At 56.9% G+C, this 21763-nt stretch overlaps 1 protein-coding gene across 3 annotated transcripts; it reads left to right on the top strand.

Annotated features, from left to right (window-relative positions):
- Positions 1-1362: 1362 nt before the first annotated feature.
- INKA2 (inka box actin regulator 2) lies at positions 1363-12446 on the top strand. Of its 3 annotated transcripts, none has more exons than XM_039695759.1 (2): positions 1363-1462; positions 10737-12446. In XM_039695759.1, exons 1-2 carry the CDS (start codon positions 1427-1429, stop codon positions 11628-11630), a joined length of 930 nt encoding a protein of 309 aa, XP_039551693.1. In that variant the 5' UTR covers positions 1363-1426; the 3' UTR covers positions 11631-12446. The 3 variants fall into 3 exon arrangements, with proteins under 3 accessions (XP_039551693.1, XP_039551692.1, XP_039551694.1); XM_039695758.1 differs by lacking the exon at positions 1363-1462 and adding an exon at positions 1481-1993; XM_039695760.1 differs by lacking the exon at positions 1363-1462 and adding an exon at positions 9010-9686.
- Positions 12447-21763: the final 9317 nt, after the last annotated feature.

The following is a 21763-nucleotide window of genomic DNA, read 5'->3' as shown; positions in this document are numbered from 1 at the left end:
CCCAGCAGTCAGATCTCTCCCTCCTGCCTGGCTCCTCACCCTGCCATATGCTGGGATGGGCTCTGGACAGCCACACCCGACCCGGCCCGTGGGGAACAGCCAGCTGGCCAACCAATCCTGCCAGGTTTCAGGGGAAAAATCATAGCTGGGCTGGCTGGCTTGGACTGTAGGGAAGAGCTGAGACTGACAAGCACCCTCTCACATCATGGCATGGCCTGTTGGAAGTGATTCACTTTTTGATAAGGTCATTTCTTCAATAAATTAATATCTTTATTGCCCCACATTCTACAGAGCCTCGAAGAGAGATGCTGTTCCCATGCTGAACAGATGGGAAATGGGAGCCCTGAAACGAGCGAGGAGACAGGAAATTTTGACCCATAATAACCCAGACGCTGGAAGGATCAATAAACATTAACTCTGGAGTGTTTCCCAAACACATGTGAAAGGGCAGATCGCAAATTTCCCATTTAAACTGGATTTTGACACAAAGGTCAGCTTTCAAAAACACTGAAACTGATTTCTGTAAACAAACTAGCAAACAAACCAAACCCTATTACCTTCTATAAAAAATGTTTTCCTCCAAAAAATAAAGACCTGGAGAGGCAAAAATTTTAGCCAGTCTTTGTGAAATTTATGGGGAAAAAACCAAGTAATTACCTTTTTAATCCCAAATTTGAAAACACAAAGTAGTATTTCTCCTCCTATCAAGTTCTTTAGCATTGCAGAGCAACTCAGACTAAAATATCACAGGGGACTCAGCATTTATCATCTAAACAACACATTTTGCAAATAAGATGGGAATAATATTTATTTGTGAGAAACACTCCAAACTTCAAACCCTTTCAAATTCAGCGCAGTTATGAAGTCTGATGATCCAAAAGTGTTTGTATTTTGTTTTTTCCCTGCTCGCCTGTCCATCTGTTTGGTGTCCTGTGGTGAGAAGCAGTGTTAGCAATGTCGATCCGAGATAAAAGCATCCCGGGCTAAGAGGGGCTCATCCGTGGCCCCGACATCCCCAGAGCCAGGAGTTCTCCCGGTGCAGACTGGCAGGGGCTGAGCCAGCGGAACAGAAAGGGAGCTGTGGTGACAATAAACCCCCGGGGCCCGGGAGCGCCTGTCCCCTCCGGTGCTGGCCCCGGCAAAGGCCACCCGCGCCTGTGTCCCCGCTGGCCGGGCCCAGCACGGCAACCGCGGCCAGGACAGAACGGGGACACCGCAGCCGGGGGGCTTTGCAGTTTCTCCCGATTAAGGCCATGTAGGTTAATCCGCGCCCGCGGAGCCACGTGCGGAGCGCGGAGCGCCGCGAAGCAGCGCGGCCAAAGCGGCGGGGCCGCTCGGCGGGCGGGCGGAGCGCGGGGCCGCCGGGCCAGCCCCCGGAGCCGCCCCCTCTCCTCCCGAGCCGCGGCCGCCCCGCGCCCGCCGGGCCATGGAGCAGCACCTGCGGCGCCTGCGGCAGGAGCTGGTAAGGGCCGGGGGTCGGGGACCGGGGGGCGGCTCCGGGCAGGGCCCGGCTGTGCGTCGGGGGTCCCGCCGCTGCCATCGCCGTGAGCGGGGCAGGGCCGGCTGTGGGTCGGGGTCCGTCCGTGCGTCGGAGAGAAACCGCGGCGGGGGCTTTAGGGACACGCACAGGTCAGAAATCAGGGAAGCAGGCGCAGAGATGGACGGGAATAACTTTCTGGGAATCAAAAGGCTGCGAAAGGAGCGCGCTGGCACCTCCGGTGCCCTGTGAAAACACTTCTTTAATAGGAAAGCCTTTGTCAGAAAGGAGCGGTGTTTTCGCCCTCCCGCTCGGGGTATCCTCAGTGCCGGGGCTTGCTGGGGCTTGTCCGGCAGCCCGGAGGGATTGCTGCTGCTCTGGGGCTGCCTGCCTGGGCTGGGAGGCGGAACTGATCCTTCCCAAAATAGGGTGCCAGTGGGTCTGGCTCGGAGTCTGCCTCATCCTGATAAATAGATAATGAGAACAAAAGGGGAAGACAAGGCAGAGCAAGAACGGGTGGGTGAAGTTTCTGAATGCCAGAAGCTCGGGGTCTGGGCTGGAGGGAGGTGATTGCAGCCGGGTCCGTGCTCCCTGGAGCTGTGTGCATGGCAGGAAGCACTCCGTGTGTCACCCCAGCGGGCAGGCAGAGTTCCAGCTGTGCCCGGGGCAGACGGGGCTGGAGAGCCCCGTGCTCCTCCAGATCCCGGGGTCTTGTGAAACACGGGCTGCAGCAGTGGCCTTTTGCTCCCGTGGCAGCAGTGACATTTAACCTGGTGCCGTTCCCAGTGTTTCCCCAGCAAGCACAGGAGGTGAAAGACAAACTAAAACAAAGGGAAATGGGAAGCACTGGTGTGCTGTACCCTGAGTGTGATGAGTGAAATGCAAACTGCCAACCGGGACATGGACAGAATTATCTGACAGCCCTTGAAATTCTGAGCTGGGAGGTGAGGTGGGAGAAGGAATAGCTTCCAGAAGAGCAGCCTAAGGATAAGGTTCCTAAATCTGTGTTTTGTCTTCTAACCAAATCAGTTTTGTTATCTGAGCAATATTTTTGTAGAGGAGTCTAAACATTGCACCTCTCAGTCTAAAACATGCCTGCTCTGTAGTGCAAAATCCAACTTCTGAAGAGTCAGTATATTCAACACAAAGGGAGATCCCTCACACTCAATGTGAAACCCAGAAAAAAACACTTTAAATGAGAAAATTCTGCCTTTGTTCAGTCCTTGCTATAATGCAGGAATTGATTTTTATCAATTGTAAGAATGCAACAGTTTTTATTATATTAGCAAACCATGACGTAGCCTGGCATCAATCTGCGTATGCTTGGCTTGAAACCCTGGGAGGGGGCAGTTGTCACCTTGAGCTGGCCGAGCTGTGGCTTGGCTGAGAGCAGCCTGGCTCTCCATACAGCTGGCTCCCCCTCCCACCGCCCGGTTTTTGTTGTTCAGCCCTTGGAACTTCCTTTCACACGGGCGATCCCAGCGCGGCCGAGCGCGGCTCTGCATCCGCAGGGTGCAGCTGGGCTCAGCCTGCTCACCTCCCGCGCCTCCCTGGCTCAGCCTGCAGTGAGAGTGGGAGCTGCAGTGGCTGGAGCAGCCCTCAGGGCTGTCCTGAGTGACACCAGCTTGTAAAAATCACTCCTGTGCCGCAGCCTGGAGTGGAAATGGGTGTTTCTGCACGGCCCGAGGGACAGCTGGGCCCATCTGCAGCTTGGGCAGTGGGAGCTGGGCTGTGAGCTGTGCCATGCTCTGCTGGGCACGTCCTGCCCGGCCCTTGGCTGCTGCAGGGCCACGGGCAGCGATGGTGACAGTGGCTTTGGCCACCTGCAGCCACTGAGGCAGCACAGTGGGCACAGGGAGTCCAGCCCGCTGTCCCCCTGCACGTAGCAGCACACAGACCAGGCTGTGCTGTGTCCAGCAGCAGCCCTGGTGTGCAGGGAGGCTCTGCAGGGCTGCCCTCTGTGAGCAGCCGGGCTCCTCAGTGTCACACAGCAGGGTTAGGGACTGTCCCGTTAGCAGAAGTTTGCTTTGTCTCAGTGCAGGCAGCCTCTGGTTTGCTAAAGCACACTTCTGGCCAGTTTTGAGGAGGGGATTTTCTCACAAAATAGTGGATGTTGGCACAGCTCCCAGTTCCCAAGGAAAGGTTATCTTCCAGTGCAACTCAATCCCCCAGCAGCGTGAGACAGGAGGATTCCAGCTCTGGTTTTCCTTTCCCTTGCTTTGTTTATTAAGAACACATTTAATTGCTGGTGTGCTTGGCTGGGCCCCCGTGTGTCACCTGTGCCCTGAGAGCACAGCGAGCTGTGCCAGGCGAGCCGGGTCAGGCACGCTCACCCTGCTCTTCCCATTTCCTCTGGGAAAGCTCTGCCAGGGCTCCCGAGGATCAATCTGACCCCTTTCAGTCAGCCAGGAGAGCTCTCCCGCTCCAGCCGCGTGTTTTCCATTGTAAGCTGATCGTTCCTGGCATGTGTGCTGTCCCTTTGATTGGAATTCATTCAGAGCAGCCGGGAGAGCCTCAGCTGACACAGCCATTCATGCCGTGGGACCAGGGCTGCCATCCTCATCCCGGGCTGCCACCAGCCCGGGCAGCTCCTTGCAGGCTGTGCCAGCCCTCTGCACCTCAGCCCGGGCTGCAGGAAGTATTTGAGACCTCGTCCTGCTCCGGGAAGCCCCTGGAGATTTCTGGATGCACGGCGGCTCGTGGGAGCGTGCAGCGCTGGTTTGTAGGTCTGGTGGTGGAATAAGCTGTGCTTCTGCACTCCTGTCTGTCCTTCCAGGGGCAGCTGTGGAGCGTGCCCCAGAGCCTGGCAGTGTGCCCTTCCTGCCGTGATGCCCATCCTCCAAGCCCTCTGCCTGCATTCGGGGTCTGCAGGCGTTGTCCTGAGGCACACAGAGCTGTGCTGCTCCCCGAGTCACAGAACTATCTCAGCAAAAGCTCAGATTTAGCAGGAGTTTGAGGCTTAGCAGGAGCTGTCCTGCTGAGGGATGGGCAGAGAGGAGTTTCATTTCTGTGCCTGCCTGCGCTCTCAGACACCAGGACAGCTCGCCCTGGTGTGCAGCAGCAGCACGCAAGGACTGTGGGGTCGGGGCTGGGGCTCATCTGAGGCAGGATAAATCATTTTCTCTCTGGGGACTGCTGAGTCCACGGGGCAGAGGCATCTGGCACGTGGGGTTTGTGTGGCTGTAACAGGCCAGGGGGCACAGCCTCGTCAGCTGTGCTTGGAACCTTACTTGGCTGTGCTTGGACTTTACTTGGCATGTTTTGGTCTTTCAGATGAAGCCAGGATGTATCTGAGCTTTCTGTTGCTTTCTTCTGGGAGGAAAAGTATTTAAGTCATCAGTCTGACTGGAACTTTTAATGTTCTTCCTGCACATTTGTCATAAATGCATCGAATTACTGAGTTTGATAGAGTCTGACTCTGCTCTTACATTAATTTATGTCCTGGTAGACAATGTTTCCTGCTATGAATATCCTGCAGGAATAGAACATTGGGTCCGAGTGGAAAATCCAGCCAATTATTTTTACTCTTTGTCTCACACTGGGTCCTATTCCGGTAACTGTGTCACGCTCCGAGAGGATCTGCTGTGTTTTCATTCCTGCTCTCTCTGAAGGGGCAGCTCGGGTGGTTTGCAGTGTGTGAGGCAGCCCGGAGGGTCTGGTGCCCCTGCTGCAGCTCAGGAGCCTCAGCTGATGCAGGTCCTGCTTTGGGGCACGGGAGGCAGTGCCAGAAGGTTGGGTGGGTGTCACAGACCTCGTTCCTTGCTGCTCTGGGGGAAGGTGCAAAGGAGTGACTTGACAGCAGATGTCCTGTCGTGTTTAACTGGGGAGGGAAGGCGCTCACAGGCTGTGTCCTCTGGGTTATTTCCAGAACAGTCACCTAAAGATGAGGATGGATTTTTTCAGACTCCCAGTTTCACGTAATCAGGAATGGCAAAGAGCAGCCTCCCAGGGAAGCAGCTCTGGGCTGAAAAGTGACCCTTCTAACCATCATCTTCAGTGGCCAGTCAAGGCCTGTGGTCTCCCTTATGGGTTGTGAGTAGAAGTCTGAAGATTGGGGTTATTTTTGGCCCGTTTTTATCCTGGTTGAGGAGAATTGATTTTTCTGATTTGCCTTTAAGGATAGGGAGTGTGACTGGGAAGCACAGCACAATATCCTTGCAGTGGGGAGGAAGGTGGGAAATGGAGTGGTGTGAGCCACGTCTGTCGTGGTTAACATCTGCTTGGGATCTCTTGAAATTGTTGTGAGGAGGAGTCTGGTTCAGTTTCAGCATCCTTCCTCTTCCAGAGAACTGAGCTCACAGTTAGCATCCTCATGCACACCCACCCTGGGAAGATGAGGTAAAAGAGACACTTTAAATTATTGTGATAAAATGCAACTGCAGGCCCTTGGCATGCTCCAGGGGAAGGAAAAGAAAGTTGGAACGAGGGGCTGGAGAGAGCTCTGTGCAGCAAGGCTGTGCCCAGCCACAACTGCAGGCTTGCTGAGATTAGTCCAGTTAGTGACCCAAAGGAAAACACAGAAACAATATGATCAGCTCAGCAGTTCTAAAATAATTTTAGTCTCTATTATGTCATCTGCTTTAAATACCGATTGTTTGGTGCTGGCTCTGTTGCCCATCAGAACTATTATTGAGAACTATTTGCCATTTGTTCTTTCCTGTCCTCTTAGCAATAACTTCCTGTGTGTGCATTTCTTTTACCTACGAGCTGGACATCTGTCTTCCTCCTGCTGGTGACAAACACGCTGGGGGCTCTTCCCAGCTCTGTGCTCAGTGGAGCTGGGGTGTCCGGGCTTTTCCTTCCCACCAGCAGCACGAGCTGCTGGCCCTGGGCAGGAGAGGGCTGGGAATGCTGGGCTGTGGCTCCAGGAGATGGCTGGAGCTGGATCCTGAGAGCTGGGAAGGGAGATGTTAACAGGAGAGCATCAGTTCCCAGAGTGGCTGGGAAAAGTTACTGATTTACCTGGGAAGGGGGAAGGAAGCTCTCCCTTATTTGTGGATCTCGTGTGTTTGAGGCTGTTTGGTGAAATGCCAGTAGCTGCTGGAGGAGGCTCCTTGGGCCAGGCTCTGCCCTGCTGTGTTAATCAGTGCTGCAAGGTCATGGGTTTAGCAGCTGTGTGAAGCAGTTGTGGGTATTGTTGGGGGGTGAGCACCATGGAAAGGGTGTTTTCCAAACAGTTGGTGCCCTTGCTGCTCAGGATGCACTGCCAGGCCAAAAACCACTCCATACATGAACTCTGGCAGTCTTTTGTTTAGTTCCCCCCCATGTTGAATATTCCCTGACAATCATTTGAAAGTGGAGTTCTGAATTTTGCACTTCAGTTTTCAGTGCTTGGGGTGTCTGTAGTTTGAAGGAGCTTTGCTTTGGAGGAGCACTGAGGCAGAGCTGCCTGGGTCACACCTGCCCAGGAGGGCTGAGCAGGTAATGCCTCAGTGCTGGAGAAAGGAACCTCTCCCATCACACACCAGTCCCAGGCACTGAAGGGGAGCACAGCCCTGTGAGTACTTGTCTTGCTTTAAAGGGCATGAGTTGGCTTGTGCAGAATTAGACATCACATTTTTCATGCCAATTTTTAGGGATTGCAAAAGTTTCAGGAATAATGAGATCCAATCTGAGGCATCTGTTTTTAACTGGTTTATAGAGCTAGCTTTGGATATCTGCAAGTTGTCATGGCTCTAAGAGGGCTCTTTTTGGCAGCAGAGAAGCCAAACCACCACTTCTATTGAAGGGCCAAGCCTCAGATTGGACACGTGGGCCCTGGAAGTGCTGCTGGGTTTGTGCAGCGTGGGCAGGAGCAGCAGGGCAGAGGGAGGGCAGGGCTGTGGCCCTGGCTCTGCTCTGAGCCCCACAGAGCTGGGGGGTCACAGCTGGCAGAGGCAGGAGCAGCTCCTGGTGCCCAGCTCACACAGCAGCCCTGCACAGCCCCAGCAGGGCCAGGGTCCCTCTCCACACCACGAGGGCTCTCTGGGCTCTGGGGCCACATTCACACGGTCTGCAGCCCAGCTCACCACAAACCTGAGTTCCTTCTGCAGGGTGGTGACCAAGAGCCACGGGGGTACGAGGGCTGTCCCTTCAGCCTGTCCCTTCAGCCTGGAGCTCCCATCACCCCCAGCCCTGCATCCATTTGATTTGCAGCCCAATCTGCTGAATTTTTTGCAGAATCCCTTTTTCTTCTCACAGGCCAGGCAGTTCAGTCCTGACCCTCTGCCAGGGTGATCTCTCTTCTCTGGGACATTGTTCTTTTTCTGGAGAGTCTCAGAGAAGCCAGTCTGAACTTGGGAGAGCTGAGATCTTGGCAAGGAGGAGAGGCTGGCAGTTAGGCACTGGGGAAGGTTCATTTTCCCTCCAGAATTTTCTTTCCAAGGTGAGCACTCTTAATTGCAGGTGGATGGAATCCAAGCCCCACAGGCTGTTTGGCCACCAGGCAGTGACTTCACTTTGGGCTGGGCTTTCTCCAGTGCTGTAAAAGACTGAGCAGACACCAAGAAGAGCAAAAGATAAAGCAGAGGGGGTTGGTTTGCTTCATTTTTTTAACTTGCACAACCCGAAATTACAGCAGCATTTGGCAGCAGAGTTGAAGGCTCAGGATGTTGAGAGCTCAGTTGTTGCTGGTGGGGCTGACATTGCTGAAGGGACACTGGGCTGGAGGGTGGGATTCCCCCATGGGATTCCCCCCCAGGGCAGGCACTGGGGCAGGATGGAGGAGCCCCAGCCCGGAGCCTCCTGTGCTGTGCTGTGCTGCCAGGGGCTCAGCCCAGGATCCCCCTCAGTCATGCACAGAGATCCTTTCCACAGAGGACATCACCCCTCTTCCTTTCCAGCGCTTCAGGCTCCCCAGGCTGCTGCTGCCCAGCTTTGGCAGCCCCAGCTGCTTTGTCCAGGAGGAGAAATGGGCTCAGACTGTTCCTCCAGGGGCTCTGCTGTGAGCAGCGAGCCCAGCTCTGCCCAGCACTGCCCAGGAAGGGTTAATGCTCCCTGGCTTTGCCTGCTGAGCCCGGCAGGGCTGCCCCATCCCAGGGCAGCTCCCTGGGGCCGGGGGCAGTGGGGCAGGTGCTGGGGTTGGAGGAGCTGGGGCTGGGGCAGGACCCTGCGCTCCCCACAGCGCGATTACTGCGCCAGGGGATTTGGGGGAGGCGGCCAATGAGGGGCCAAGCTGGCTCCAAATCCAGCTTTTCCCAAAGCCCCAGATAGAACAGACTGCCATTAAGAAGGCGAGGAGGGTTAGGACGAGCAGCACCTCGGCAGACCTGGAGAGGTAAGGTGGCAGTGCTGGCTGAGGCTGGCCCAGCTCGCCCTGGGTGCCAGGGGCACGCTGGGGCTGCAAGGGACATCATCTGCACGTCTGCAGCAGGGCTTTGTTTGCTGATGTTAGGAAGTGCCATAGCTGGAGGCCCTGGGTGGTGGAATCAAGAAGCTGAGCAGAGATTTTCTGTGTCTTTGTAGCTCTGTGCTCATTCCGGGTGATACACAAGTTTTTTGAGAGAAAAGCTCAGGAAAATGACTGCAGCCTGCTGGTGAGTTTAGTTCTAGGTTCTGGGGTTTGAAATGGGGATTTGTGGTCAGGAACTGTTGAGCAGTTCACCTTAGAGAGCTGGGTTCTCAGTTTTCTGCTGGTGCTGTTCCTCACTGCTCAGCTCAGTACAGAGATGGAAACAGAGCGAGTAATTGAACCAGCTTCGTTAAAATGAAGGAGATGTAGAACATAAAGCTTGGTAACGTAAAGCTGAATGTAAGAATAAAAGAAAAAGCTGGCCTTTTTCACCCTAATCTTGAGATCTGCTGCTGTACAGAAAGTGTTGATGAGCCTGTTGAAGTGTTGGTGGCAGCGTAGGCTGGAGCTGGGGTCATCTCTGCAAACCACCTCAGCCAGGGCGCCACGGCCTCACCTCCAGCCCTGCCAGCCCTGCTGGCCCTGCTGTTCCTCCCTCTCCTGCCCCTTCCCACTCCCCTCCTGCTAAAAATGACTCGGTGGCAGCTGTTGGGAAGTGGAGCCCGTTTGCTTGCTGCTGCTTTGGGAATATGATCCAGATCCTGCACGAGAGGGAGAAAGCAGCGGAGAGAAAGAGAAGGGGAGCTGGGAAGCTCTGGAGAATAACTTGCTTGTTTTGAGCCTGGTGTAGAAAGTTCAGTCTTTGTGGTGAGGTTCAGGGATGAAGCAGAGCTGCTACTAAAGGTCCTAGCCTGGGAATCGAAGAATTCCTGGTGGAATGTAAGTAACCCCAGAGTTTGTTGGTTGTTCTGTGCAGAATTTCCAGTGCAGTGAAATGTCTGGTTGTCCTCTGGTGAGAGGTGCCTGTCTGAGGGCACTGAGAGCTGGAGATGTGTTATGGAGTAACAATCTCATTCTTCCTGGGGTTTATTTTTAATCTACTTGAGCACTTCAGGTAAGGAAGCAAGGCTCTGTTCTGGCTCCTGATTTCAGCTGGTGACAGGGGACAAAAGACTCAAAAGCACAGGAATATTCTAAAACTGGTGGCAGCCAAAACCATTCATAATTCTGCACCTTGGGCTTCTGCCAAGCAATTAATGGAAACTCAAACTCTTATTTTTGTTGTCAGGTTAAACAATCCACTTCTGTCAGCTCCTCTTATTCCTGGAGGGCCACTCCTAGAAAAATCTAAGGAGAATCAGAGCGCTGTTGGCTGAAGGGGATGCAGTGCAGGGGGGATGAGTGGCACGTGTGGTCAGGAGGGGGGCATGGCCCAGAAAGCTGCTCAGCCCTGCTCTGCTGGCCCGTGCTGCTGCTGTCCTGCCTGGGGACAGTGCTGGGGACACCGACCCACAGGGACACTGCTGGGGACAGTGCTGGAGACACTGCTGGGGACACCGACCCACAGGGACACTGCTGGGGACAGTGCTGGGGACACTGCTGGGGACACCGACCCATGGGGACACTGCTGGGGACAGTGCTGGGGACACTGACCCATGGGGACAGTGCTGGGGACACTGCTGGGGACACTGACCCACAGGGACACTGCAGGGGACACTGCTGGGGACACTGTTGGGGACATTGACCCAGGGGGACACTGCTGGGGATGCTGCCCCACGGGCACACTGACACAGGCGCACACTGACACCTGGGCACACTGACACAGGGGGACACTGCCCCATGGGGACACTGCTGGGGATGCTGCCCCACGGGCACACTGACACAGGGGGACACTGCCCCACAGTGACACTGACACCTGGGCACACTGACACAAGGGGACCCTGCCCTGGGTGCCGCTGACCGCTGTCCTGTCCTGTCCTGTCCCCACAGCTGTCCATGAAGGAGGTGGGTGACGGGCTGCACGAGCAGATGACGTGCATGATGGGCGCCCTGCAGGAGCTGAAGCTGCTGCAGGTGCAGACGGCTCTGGAGCGCTTGGACATCTCGGGGCGCCAGGAGCCGCGGCCAGGGGGGGCCCAGGGACGCTGCCCCCCGCCCCTGGCGTGTCCCCTGCCACGGGCAGCCAGCTCGCCCCAGCCCGCTGCGCTCGCGGGGAGCGCCCGCCCTGGGGACAGCCCCTGCTCCTCGGGGAGCCTCGGCGGGGAGGCTCTGTGCCCCCCCAAAGGACCCGCCTGCAGCAGCCAGCCCCGCACGGCGCAGCCCAGCAGGCAGGGCACGGCGGGGGCACGGCCGCCGTGCCAGGAGTGCCCGGGCTGTGACGATGGCCACGACTGGACGTCGTCCCTGATGTCGCAGAGCAGGAACCGGCAGCCGCTGGTGCTGGGGGACAACATCTTCGCAGACCTGGTGGGCAACTGGCTGGACCTGCCCGAGCTGGACAAGAAGGGGGAGAAGAGCGAGGCGTCCCTGTCCGCGAGCAGATCCCAGGAGCTCTGCAGGAAGTTCTCCCTCACGGCCAACATCTTCAAGAAGTTCCTGAGGAGCGTCCGGCCGGACCGCGACAGGCTGCTCAAGGAGAAGCCCTGCTGGCTCCCTCCCGAGGACAAGCAGCCCGAGATCTCCAAGAGGTCCAAAAAGATCAGCAAACTCAAGGGGACGTTTTACCTGCCCCTGCACGGGAACCTGCAGAGCCACAGCAAAGCAGAGAGGTGCCCGAGGGCAGAGGGCCGTAGCGAGCACCCCAAGGTGGGCACCAGGAAAGTCCCCAACCCCAGAGACTACAGCCAGGGGGGCTTTGACATCAACACGGCCGTCTGGGTCTGACCTCTGCCCTGGCCAGCATCTCCACACCCAGCACGAGCTGCAGGCTGCTCAGGGGACCCTGGGCTCTCCACAGCACGAGAGAGCATCCGTGCTCTGGGCTTCACTCACCTGCACGTGGAGCTTTCTGGAGAACTACGGCAGCCTGAGCTCCACGTGGGGAAACCTTTGGGGGCCAATACTGGCAAAAATAATGCAAATCTTTAGCAGCTTTAGGGTGAGTGGTGCTCCAGGTGAGCAGCTCCTGGTGCCAGGCCCATTCCATCATCTCCAGCTCAATGGTGCAGCACAAAATCCACGGTGTGCATGTGTGTGTATGAGTGTGCAAATATATATATATATAGTTTTGTTAAAAAGTTCTATTCCTGCTTGTGTGCACTTGAAACTGGGCTACAAACCAGGCATCCCAAGCCTTGTACCTGAAGCACTTGTTATTTAAATGGAAAGAAGTTTGAATTTATAAGACTTGAACAATTGCTATGGGGGGGGTTCCCTTTAAACTGTATCCCTGGTGCCCCCCCAGCATCTCCCTCCCCTGCCAGTCAAACCAGAGGGGCACAAGGTTTGTGACCTGGGGGTCTCGGTGGGTTTGCCCCCTCCCCTCCCCTTGTCCCTGTGGGTCACTCCAGGTACAGCACCTCTGAAGTTCACTGTTGGGCTCTCACCCAGATGCAAAGCTCAGTCCCCGTTTCCCGTTGTGTTCCTGTGCTGTTGTACAAACCTGCTTGGACAGAACCAAGTTCTGCAGTGTCGGCTCTCCAAGAGTTTCCAATAAAGTGGGATTGTCTCGCTCTGCTGTGGGACACCCTGCTCTGTTCTCTCACGGGGGTTTCCTGGTGTCCCAACAAGAGTTCCCATCCAGGGAGAGGTTGTAAATCACGGCAGGGCTCCCTGCCAAGGTGCCAGCACTGCTCCAAGGCACAGCCCCGAGCCTCCAGGGCTCTGAGCCTCCCCGTCCCTCCTGCCTCCCCCAGCAGTGACATGGACAGAGGGACAGAGGGACAGAGGGACAGAGGTCTGCAGCCAAGGGAAGAGCCCCAGTCCCTGGCTGGAGAGGGGGACAGGCCAGGGTGCTGCCACAGCCCCGGGAGCAGAGCCTGGTGCTGGCGCAGCAGAGCCCTGTGTGCAGCAGGGCTGTGCTCCCAGAGCTGCTCCCAGAGCTGCTCCTCTCACTGCCAGCTCAGGAGGGGCTTGTGTGCGAGCAGGGGGGTTCTTTTCTTCCAACAGCCAGCTCTGCTCCTGCTGTAACCTCCCGGGCTGAGGCTGCTGGAGCAGAGGCGTGCAGGCAGGATTCCTTTTCTCCTTTGCAAATTAAATATAGGCACAAGGCAGGCCCTGTTTGTGCCCATACAAGGAGAGGAGCAGGGCAGCACCCAGCTCAGCACTGCTGCAGGAGCCTGAGCAAGCCTTGGCCTCTCTCCTCGTGGGCTTCAGGGCTGCTGCTTCCCCCGTCCTCCTTTCTCTGAATGCTGAAAGGCTGCTTGTAAAGCATTTTGCTTTCCTCCTCTTTTATCAGGAGTTCATCCTGTTTGTTACCTCCCTGCTCCTTTTGGCAAAGAGGAGTTTTCCAGAGAGAGGAGCAGCTTTTCCTGCAGCTGCCTCAGTCCCCAGGAGTGTGGCCTGGGGGTCCCAGCCCCGAGCCCTGGGGCACCCCATGGGCAGGAGCACATCCCAGACCTGCCCTGGGATATTCCCATAGCCAGGAGCACATCCCAGCTGTGCCCTGGGGCACCCCACAGCCAGGAGCACATCCCAACCCTGCATTCCCACAGCCAGGAGCACATCCCAGCTGACGGTGACACTTGGGGTGGCAGCTGAGGGACATTTCTGCAGAGGCTGCCCCTGCAAGGCCGTGTGTTACACAGGGCACAGGCTGGGAGTGTGAGCCCAGGGAAATCTGCAGCCCAGAATGCACACAGGGACCCTCTGGGAAAAGCAGTTCCTCCAGTGTGGGCTAGGCTTCAAATGCTTGGAAATAGCGAGAAAATGCAGCTGCATCTCAAAGTTCTTCAGAGAAAAAATATTTAATAAACATTCTTTATAGACATTCAAATAATGAAGAATTATCACCCCAGCCAGACATCCTCCCTAATTTAGTCTCCAGAGCAGGATGTGCTAATAGATCAGAGCTGGGTTTGTGAATTACCATTTCACTTCTCCAGGGACTTTTCCTGAAATTACAATGGCTTTTGCTCCTCTTTTTTCCTTCATGAAACTGCCACGGAATTGTTCTCCATTATTGAGTACAAAACCCACCTAATTAGCAGAATGGCAGTGTGTGAGGAGGCCCTGGCTGCGTTCTGCCCGGCTGACAGGAGTGGCTGGTCCCAGCCACGGACAATGACCAGAGGGGCAGGATGCCAGGGAGGGCAGCGATGGCAGAGCAGCCTGCTGCTGGGATTTGCTGGGAATCTCTGGTCAGCCTCAGCCCCGGGCTGGGCCAGCAGCACTCCCAGAGCCCAGCACGGCCAGAGCTGCCCAGCCCTGGGTGGTGCCTGCTGCTCTGGCCCATCTGGCTTAATGGCAAGAGAGGATTTAGCTCTTAGCGTTAATCGAGTGCTTTTCCAGGAGCTGCTCTGCTCCCTGGGCTCGCCCCTCCTGCAGCCCACACCCTGCTCTCCCGGCCAGATGGCCTCCAGAAGGCTCCCAAATGTGCCTGTAATTAAAAAGCCTTGATTTTCAAAACCATTTCACAGCTTATTCTTCTGACAATGAGATTGCTGTGGTGCAGGGGAAAGGAACCGCGGCTGGCGGCCCTTTCTGTCCACCCTTGTGGAGTGGCTTCAAACTGGAACAGAGCAGCGTTAGATGGGATTTTGGGAAGGAATTCCTCCCTGTGAGGCCCTGGCGCAGGTGCCCAGAGCAGCTGTGGATCCCTGGCAGTGCCCAGGGCCGGGCTGGGCAGGGCTCGGCACAGCGGGAGTGTCCGTGCCCAGGGCAGGGATTGGAATTGGGGATGTTGGAGGTGCCTTCCCAGCCACGTCCTGCTGGGGTGGCTCGGCTGGAGCTCCCCCCAGGTACCTGCTCAGAGCTCCCCCTCCTCGGGGCTCCTGTGCTGCAGAGCAGTCGGGGCTGGCCCTGGGGCAGCCGGCCAGGCGCTGCTCTGCAGCTGCCTGATCTGCATGTGCTCATGCTAATGCTCTGGAGACCATTCACGGCCGGCTTTGTGCTGCCTTTCCTGTGCCCTGAATGGAGCTCGCTTGCAAAAAGAGACACTGGGTCCCCTCACTCGACATCTCTCAAGAGGGGAACGCTGTGTGTGCTGCTTGCCTGGTGTGCAAAGCTGTGGCTGCTGCGATGCTGTTAGCAGCATGGTCGGAGCTTTGCACGGAATATGGACCTTAAAGAGGCAAATAACAGAGATATTCCTACGAGAAATTCTTATTTATTCCTAAGAGGAATGGGAGAAACATTCTATTTGCAGCTACAGGGTGTTGGGAACTTCTCTGGAGATAAGCTGCACTGCCAGGAAAGTCGGGCAGAAGTGCTCCTTCAGCAGGGGTTTATGGCAGCTGTAAATCACTCAGATGGGTGGGATGGGGCACTCAAAGAGCTGAAGCTGCACCTTCCTCCCTGCAGCCTGCGGGACCTGCAGGAGCCGCCCCAGCCGGGCTCCACCGGGGCTCTGTGTGCTGGAATCTCCCTGGAGCAGCCTGTCACCCCTGCGGCCCCTCCGGGGGGATTCCCGGTGTCCCCACCCCGGGATTGTCCCCAGCAGGGGTTGAGCTCCTTTGCCATAATGTGATTTCGTGGGACAATTGGATGTGACACATCCTGGCAACCCTGGAGAATCACAGAGGGGCTGAAGGCTCAGCAGGACACAGAGCCCTCATCTCTGTGTGCATCCCAGCTGGAAAAATAACCGCAGGTGAGGGTTTGCAGCGTTTCCTCTGGGGCACAGCAGGGTCCCGAACACGATACCATAAATTAATTATTTCTGTTCCAGCCCTGCAGTGAGAGCCATCTGGCCAGATGCCTGCACCCTTCCCAGAGCCCCAGGAGCTGGAGGAGAGAGCTCTCCACGTGTGTCTGAACCGGCTGAGCTCCTCCTGCCCTGCCAGAAGCAGGAGCAGAACCAGAAGGACTCTCAGCACTCGGGTTCCTCTGGAGCTGGGGCAGCCCCTGAGCCCTCTGTGCTGTGGGAAAGGTGCTGCTTGTCCATGGGGACCTGGGCTGGGCAATGGGAACAGCCTGGACCTGTGGGGATGGCTCAGACAGCTCCTTGTGCAGCTCACACAGTTCCTCATGCTCCTCAGCTCCTCATGCACCTCAGCCAATTCCCATTCCCACGTGTGGCCCTCCGTGCCCAGCTCTGTTCTCCTCTGCCAGGATCCCAAGGCAGCTCTGTGTTCACAGGGGTTCAGGTGCTTGCAGCCTTCAGGTCTGGGGCATTTCCAGTGTCCCCACATAACCAGGGGTGGGCAAGGACAGCCCTGGGGTGGAGGAAGCTCTGGAGGAAGCTCTGGAGGCGTTTTCCTGGCGTGGCCCAGGGGAGCCCTGCCTGCCCTTGCCGGGAAGAGCCAAGAGGGAAAGAGTTAAAAGCTGTCTCCAGGCAGGAGAACAAAACCACCCTTGCACTCATCTCCTGGCTGTGCTCATCTAATTACGTTATTTAACAGGATACCCTCTCATTGATTTTAATTACTCACATAATTTGGGAAGTAATTCGCAGCACATCCCTGCAGGGTGCACGAGTCTGAGCCGGGAACAATGAGCTGGAGTCTGCCCGGAGAGCAGGGAGGGGGAACAAGCCTGGGGCACCTGGGGACCTGTCCCTGGGAAAGGCGTCACCCGTGGTACAATACTGTCACCCGTGGTACGACATTGTCACTCGTGGTACAGTACTGTCACTCATGGTACAATATTGTCACCCGTGGTGCAATACTGTCACCCGTGGTACGACATTGTCACCTGTGGAACAATATTGTCACTCGTGGTACAATACTGTCACCCGTGGTACGACATTGTCACTCGTGGTACAGTACTGTCACTCATGGTACAATATTGTCACCCGTGGTGCAATACTGTCACTCGTGGACTGACATTGCCACCCGCAGTGTGCATTGTCACCCAGTGCAATATTGCCACCTGCGGTACAATTTTGTCACCCGATATGATGTTGTCACCTGTGATACGATATTGTCACTTGCAATACAATATTGTCACCCACCATACGATATTGTCACCTGTGGTACAATATTGTCTCCTGCAATACAGTGTTGTCACCCACAGAATGATATTGTCACCCACGATACAATATTGTCACCTGCAATACACTACTGTCACCCACAATACACTATTGTCACCCATAATATGATATTGTCACCTGCAATACACTATTGTCGCCCCCAGTGCCACACTGTCCCCCAGTGCCACACTGTCCCCCCAGTGCCCCTCAGTGCCACGCTGTCCCTCAGTGCCACGCTGTCCCCCCAGTGCCACGCTGTCCCCCGCGGGTGTCACCCGCACCGTGCCCCCCTCCAGCCCAGCCCCAGCGCAGTGGCTTTGAGCCACAGCCCTGCGATTTTCTGGGCTTTTTTAAACACAGTTGCACACGGTTTAGCAAAACTGCACCCCCAGCCCGCACTTGTTTGGTTCCCTCGCTGTCTTTTGTAAGTTCCCCTGCTTAATTAGGATGCAAACAATCCCAGAGGAATGTTTAATTAATATTATAAAGCAACAATGGGATGATTAAGCAAGCCTGGGCAGCTGCTATTTATACACAGGACATGTGGCACTTGTTGGGGGCGAGCGTGTCAAGGAGAAATCATTCCACGGTGCAGTTTTATTGCTTGTTTTAATTGTCTGGTTCAGGCCTTTTCTCCTCTTTGTGCTCGCTGAGGCAGAGCGAGAGCAGCCCGGATCTGACTCGGTCCCTTGTTCAGCTGAATTACAGTGGAGGCTTTGAGCCCTGCCCGGCTCGGGGCTGCACAGCAGTGAATGCCCAGATCCGGGCCAGGGGCAGCGTCTGGGGCTCCCGGGAGCACCAGAACATCCCAGAGGATGGGGACGGAGCCTTGCCAGGAGCAGCAGCACCCGCCGGGCTCCCGGGCCAGGGCAGGGGTGGGATGGGGGTCCAGAGATCACCTCCCACCCTCAGCACCCAGGGAACCCGTGGTGGGGTTGGAGAGACCCCAATTCCACCCCCTTTCCCGGGCAGGCACTTGCTCTGGGGTGGGATGTGCTGCTCCAGCAGCTCCGTGTGCTCTCAGCCCCAGTGCCTCGTGCTGTGCCTTTGGGGCATTTCCCTTGGAGATGATTTCTCGGAGCTTGTGCACAACCTGAAGTAATTGTGTTTGCCTTGGGTTGAACTCTTTTGGCACTCTCTAAAAATAAACGCTCGATTTCTTCTCCTTCCCGTGGAGCTGCCTCTGCTGGGAGCAGAACCAAACAAACTGGTAAAAAATTAAAGGGAGAGGTGGGAAATCCAGCAGAAGGGACACGAGGTGGCAACAGCACAGCCCCGAGTCTGTCAGGAGCCTACAACCCACAGCAGACAGTGGCAAATAAACCCATGTCTGGCAGGGGATGGTCCTGGGCCAGCTCCACACGCTGGGTGTTGTCCCTCCCTCCCTGCTCTGCCCTGGCACAGATGGGGCACAGTCCCAACCCCGAGGTGCTCCAGGAGCCCAGCCCTGAGCCAAGCACCCACAGCAGCAGGACCTGGGGAGCTCTGCACCCTGCACAGCCCCCAGAGAGCTCCATCCCTGGCCTTTACCCCCAAAATCTGCCTCGGGCAGCTCGAGGGGCTCAGTCCCACCAGGGGAGGCACCAGGAGCCTTTTCCTCCTGCCCCAGAGCAGCTCTTGCTCTGACTCTGCTCTGACTCACCGTGTCTCATTCAGCACCTCACACTTATTCAATTATTACTTCAGCCCCGCTCTGGGAAGCTTATCTCACACCAAATCCCTCTCAGTCGAGCCCTGCACACTGATTGTTTCAGGAGGAAAGGGCCAGGAGCTGCCTGTTGGCTGTGATCAGCCTCTGCAGGGTGGGGAAGCGCCCTGAGCTGGGCAGGCAGCAAAGCCAGGTCCTGTTCCCACTGCTGGGAGCTGCCTCCAGCTGTGCCAGCTGCTCCTGACAGAGCACAGCCTGGCCCTGAGCCCGGGGCTGCGCTTTGGGATGGAGCTGGGCTCAGCCAGCAGCCCTGCACTGAGGATTTGAGGGAGCCACGTCCCCTGCCTGAGCCCTTCAGCTTGGATCCATCTCCTGGGCACGCTCAGCACTCCTGAAACCATGGGGACAGGGGCAGATGGATGCTTTCCCTGCTCCCTGGAAATCCCTTCACGTTTCTAACAGGAGTTCAGAGCACAACCAGCTCCTGCTCACCGTGGGGGTTTGCTGCCAGATTTTGGTGCCTCTGCCTGGGTGATACCAGAGGGAGCTGACCCAGGTGCAGGGGACGGGGCAGAAAGCTCAGGTGTGGAAGTGCTGGCTCCTCACAGGATCACTGAGGCTGGGAAAACCCTCTGAGATCAAATCCAGCTGCCCCAAGGCCACCACTGCCCCCTGTCCCCAGGGCCATGTGCTTTGAGGGGCTCTGCAGCTCTGCCAGGCTGCATGCCCCATTCCTGCTCTGCCAGGCTGCATGCCCCATTCCTGCTCTGCAGCTCTGCCAGGGCTGCATGCTCCATTCCTGCTCTGCCAGGCTGGATGCTCCATCCCTGCTGTGGCTGGGAGGCTCCCGAGGTGCTGCAGCTGCAGCTCTGGCACATCCAGCCCTGCCCTGTGCTTCCCCTGCTCCTGCACATTAATCTGGGGCTGGAGCCGGTGCCGGGGCTCCCTCATTTCAAACATCATTTATCATACAGGATTATCCTGCAGGGGCTCCCGTGCAGTCATATTTAATAACATAAACTGCTTCAAATCAAATGATTCTCCGGTGAATTTAAGCCAAACTGACAGAGCAGCTCGGCACTTCTCATTTCCAGGGCTGGATGAGGATGGGGTGCAGGATGCTGGGTGCCCCCAGAATGTCACAGCCCCCTGGAACCACGGGCAGGGAGAGCCAAGGTGCGAGGGAGCTGGGCTCAGTTTACCCAGGATTTGGGGCAGCAGAGCTGCAGCACTGCTCCCTCTCACTCAGCTCCCCATCCTCACCCAAAACGGGCTGCAGGGAACGGGAATTCTGTGTGAAACACCTGCGGGGAAAAGGCAGGTCCATGGGGCACAGGACTGGGGGCTGCCCTCTCCTTGGGGTGGGTTGGAGGAGAGCCGGGGGCATCCCGGGTTTCTGGGCTGGAAAACTGGGTGGAAATCAGAGCTGGGAGCCGGGCAGCCCCAGCAGAGCCCCGCAGTGTCCGCAGCCCCGGAGCCGCCCCCGCTCCATCCCTGCTTTGTTGGTGGCTCGGGCTGGGCACCCGGAGCATCCTCCCTGCACAAGGGCTCCTTGTGCCCGGCTGCCGCCGTGCCAGCCCCCCGGGGCAGCAGGAAAACACCGGGGGGGTTCGACCTTGGCTGGAGCCTGGGGGGCCACGGGCTCCTCTGAGCCCCCCGAGTCCCCAGGGCTCCAGCCCAGGGCTCCAGCTCCGGCTCAGGGCTCCCAGCTCTGCTCCCCCCTTCTCCAAAATCCCTGACAAATGATTTCAGCTTCCTCTGGAGAGCATCCCGCCCGAGATGGGGCAGGGCACCCAGAACGAGGGTGGTGGGGTGTCCCCACAGCAGGAAGGAGCAGCTCCCTTCCCTGTGTGCAGCCTCCTGCCGAGGGAGGACAAAGGGCTGCTTCGGTCCCGGGACAGCACAGAGAGTTCCCCGTTTCCCTGGCACCGGGAGAGCCCAGCCCAGGCAGGAGCAGCCCCGGGGGCAGAGCTGTGCCAGGGCTGCTGGCAGGCTGCAGCACTGGCACTCAGCCCTGCCTGGGGGCTGCCGAGCCCAGAGCCCCCCACTCCTGCTCCCCTCCCTCCTCCTGCACCGGGTTTGTCTCCAAATTTGGGGAGTTTCCTTCCAGGAGCAGAGCCAGAGCTGTGGCTGAGAGCCAGAGCACTGACCAGCTGCTGCAGGAACCAGTGCCAGAGCCCAGCCCCTGCCGGGGGTGGGAAGGATGCTCAGCCCCTGCCAGGAGGGCTGGCACATGCTGGTTGTTCACCAAGTGGCACCTGGGCCTCTGGAAAATCCAATTTCATTCCTCAGTGCCTGGTCCCGGCAAAATGAAGAAAACATTCATTAGTTTTGGTTATGTTGCAAAGGTTAATGGTGAGTTTAACGTGAATTTTCGAGTTTCTCTGGTGGCTGCAGGACCTCCCACGTCAGCCACTGCCGTGGCAGGAATGAGCTCAGAGGCAGCAGAACAAACCTGGATTTCAGCAGCCTGGGAGGGTCTCCCTGCCCCTGGCTGGTCCAGCATCACAACCTGCAATTAAAACCTCCCAGTGGGGCAGGACGTGTGGGATCATTCCATCCAACCCACAGGAGGGGAAAACACGACTTCAAATAACCTTTGGAAAGCCCTGAAAATGACAGAGAAACAAGCCCAGGCTGGAGGGAGAGCAGCACTCTTGCAGAGATGGCCGGGACTGTCCTTGGGGGAATTTGGGCACAGCTCAGAGGAGCTGGATGGCTCCAGGGACATTTTAAATGTGCCCCTTTGCTCTCGGCAAAATGTTACTGTGCTCGGCTGGCTCTGGTCACAAGCAGAAGCCTGGGACTTCTGGGAGGTTTTTCTTTTCCCTTTCTTCAGGACATTCTGCAGTGAAGTCGTTTTTAACCTGACATTTGGTGGTTACCAAGTGCTTCAGGACATTTCTGTCTGGCCTGGCTCTCCGGGGCAGAACCGGAGCTATTGTGCTAAAATCCATTAAAGAAGAACTTTATTTTTTATGCAGTAAGAAAAGGAGCACAAACATCCCGAGCTGGAGCGATGGCAGCGGAGCCTCCCCCAGCCCTGCGCCTCTCCCACACTCCCATCTAGCGGCAGCCTCGGCTCAGAGCGCCCATCCTCATCCTCATCCTCATCCTCATCCTCATCCTCATCCTCATCCTCATCCCCATCCCCATCCTCATCCCCATCCCATCCCATCCCATCCCATCCTCATCCATCCCCATCCCATCCCCATCCCCATCCCATCCCCATCCCACCCTCACTCAGCCCACCCCAGCCACTGCTCGCTGCCCCAGTTTACACAAGAGGCGTCCAGCGAT

Source organism: Passer montanus, unplaced genomic scaffold, assembly GCF_014805655.1.
Source record: "Passer montanus isolate IOZ18808 unplaced genomic scaffold, ASM1480565v1 scaffold93, whole genome shotgun sequence".
NCBI lineage: Eukaryota > Metazoa > Chordata > Aves > Passeriformes > Passeridae > Passer > Passer montanus.
Note: the sequence above shows the minus strand (reverse complement) of the source record. Positions and strands in the feature narration are given on the sequence as shown.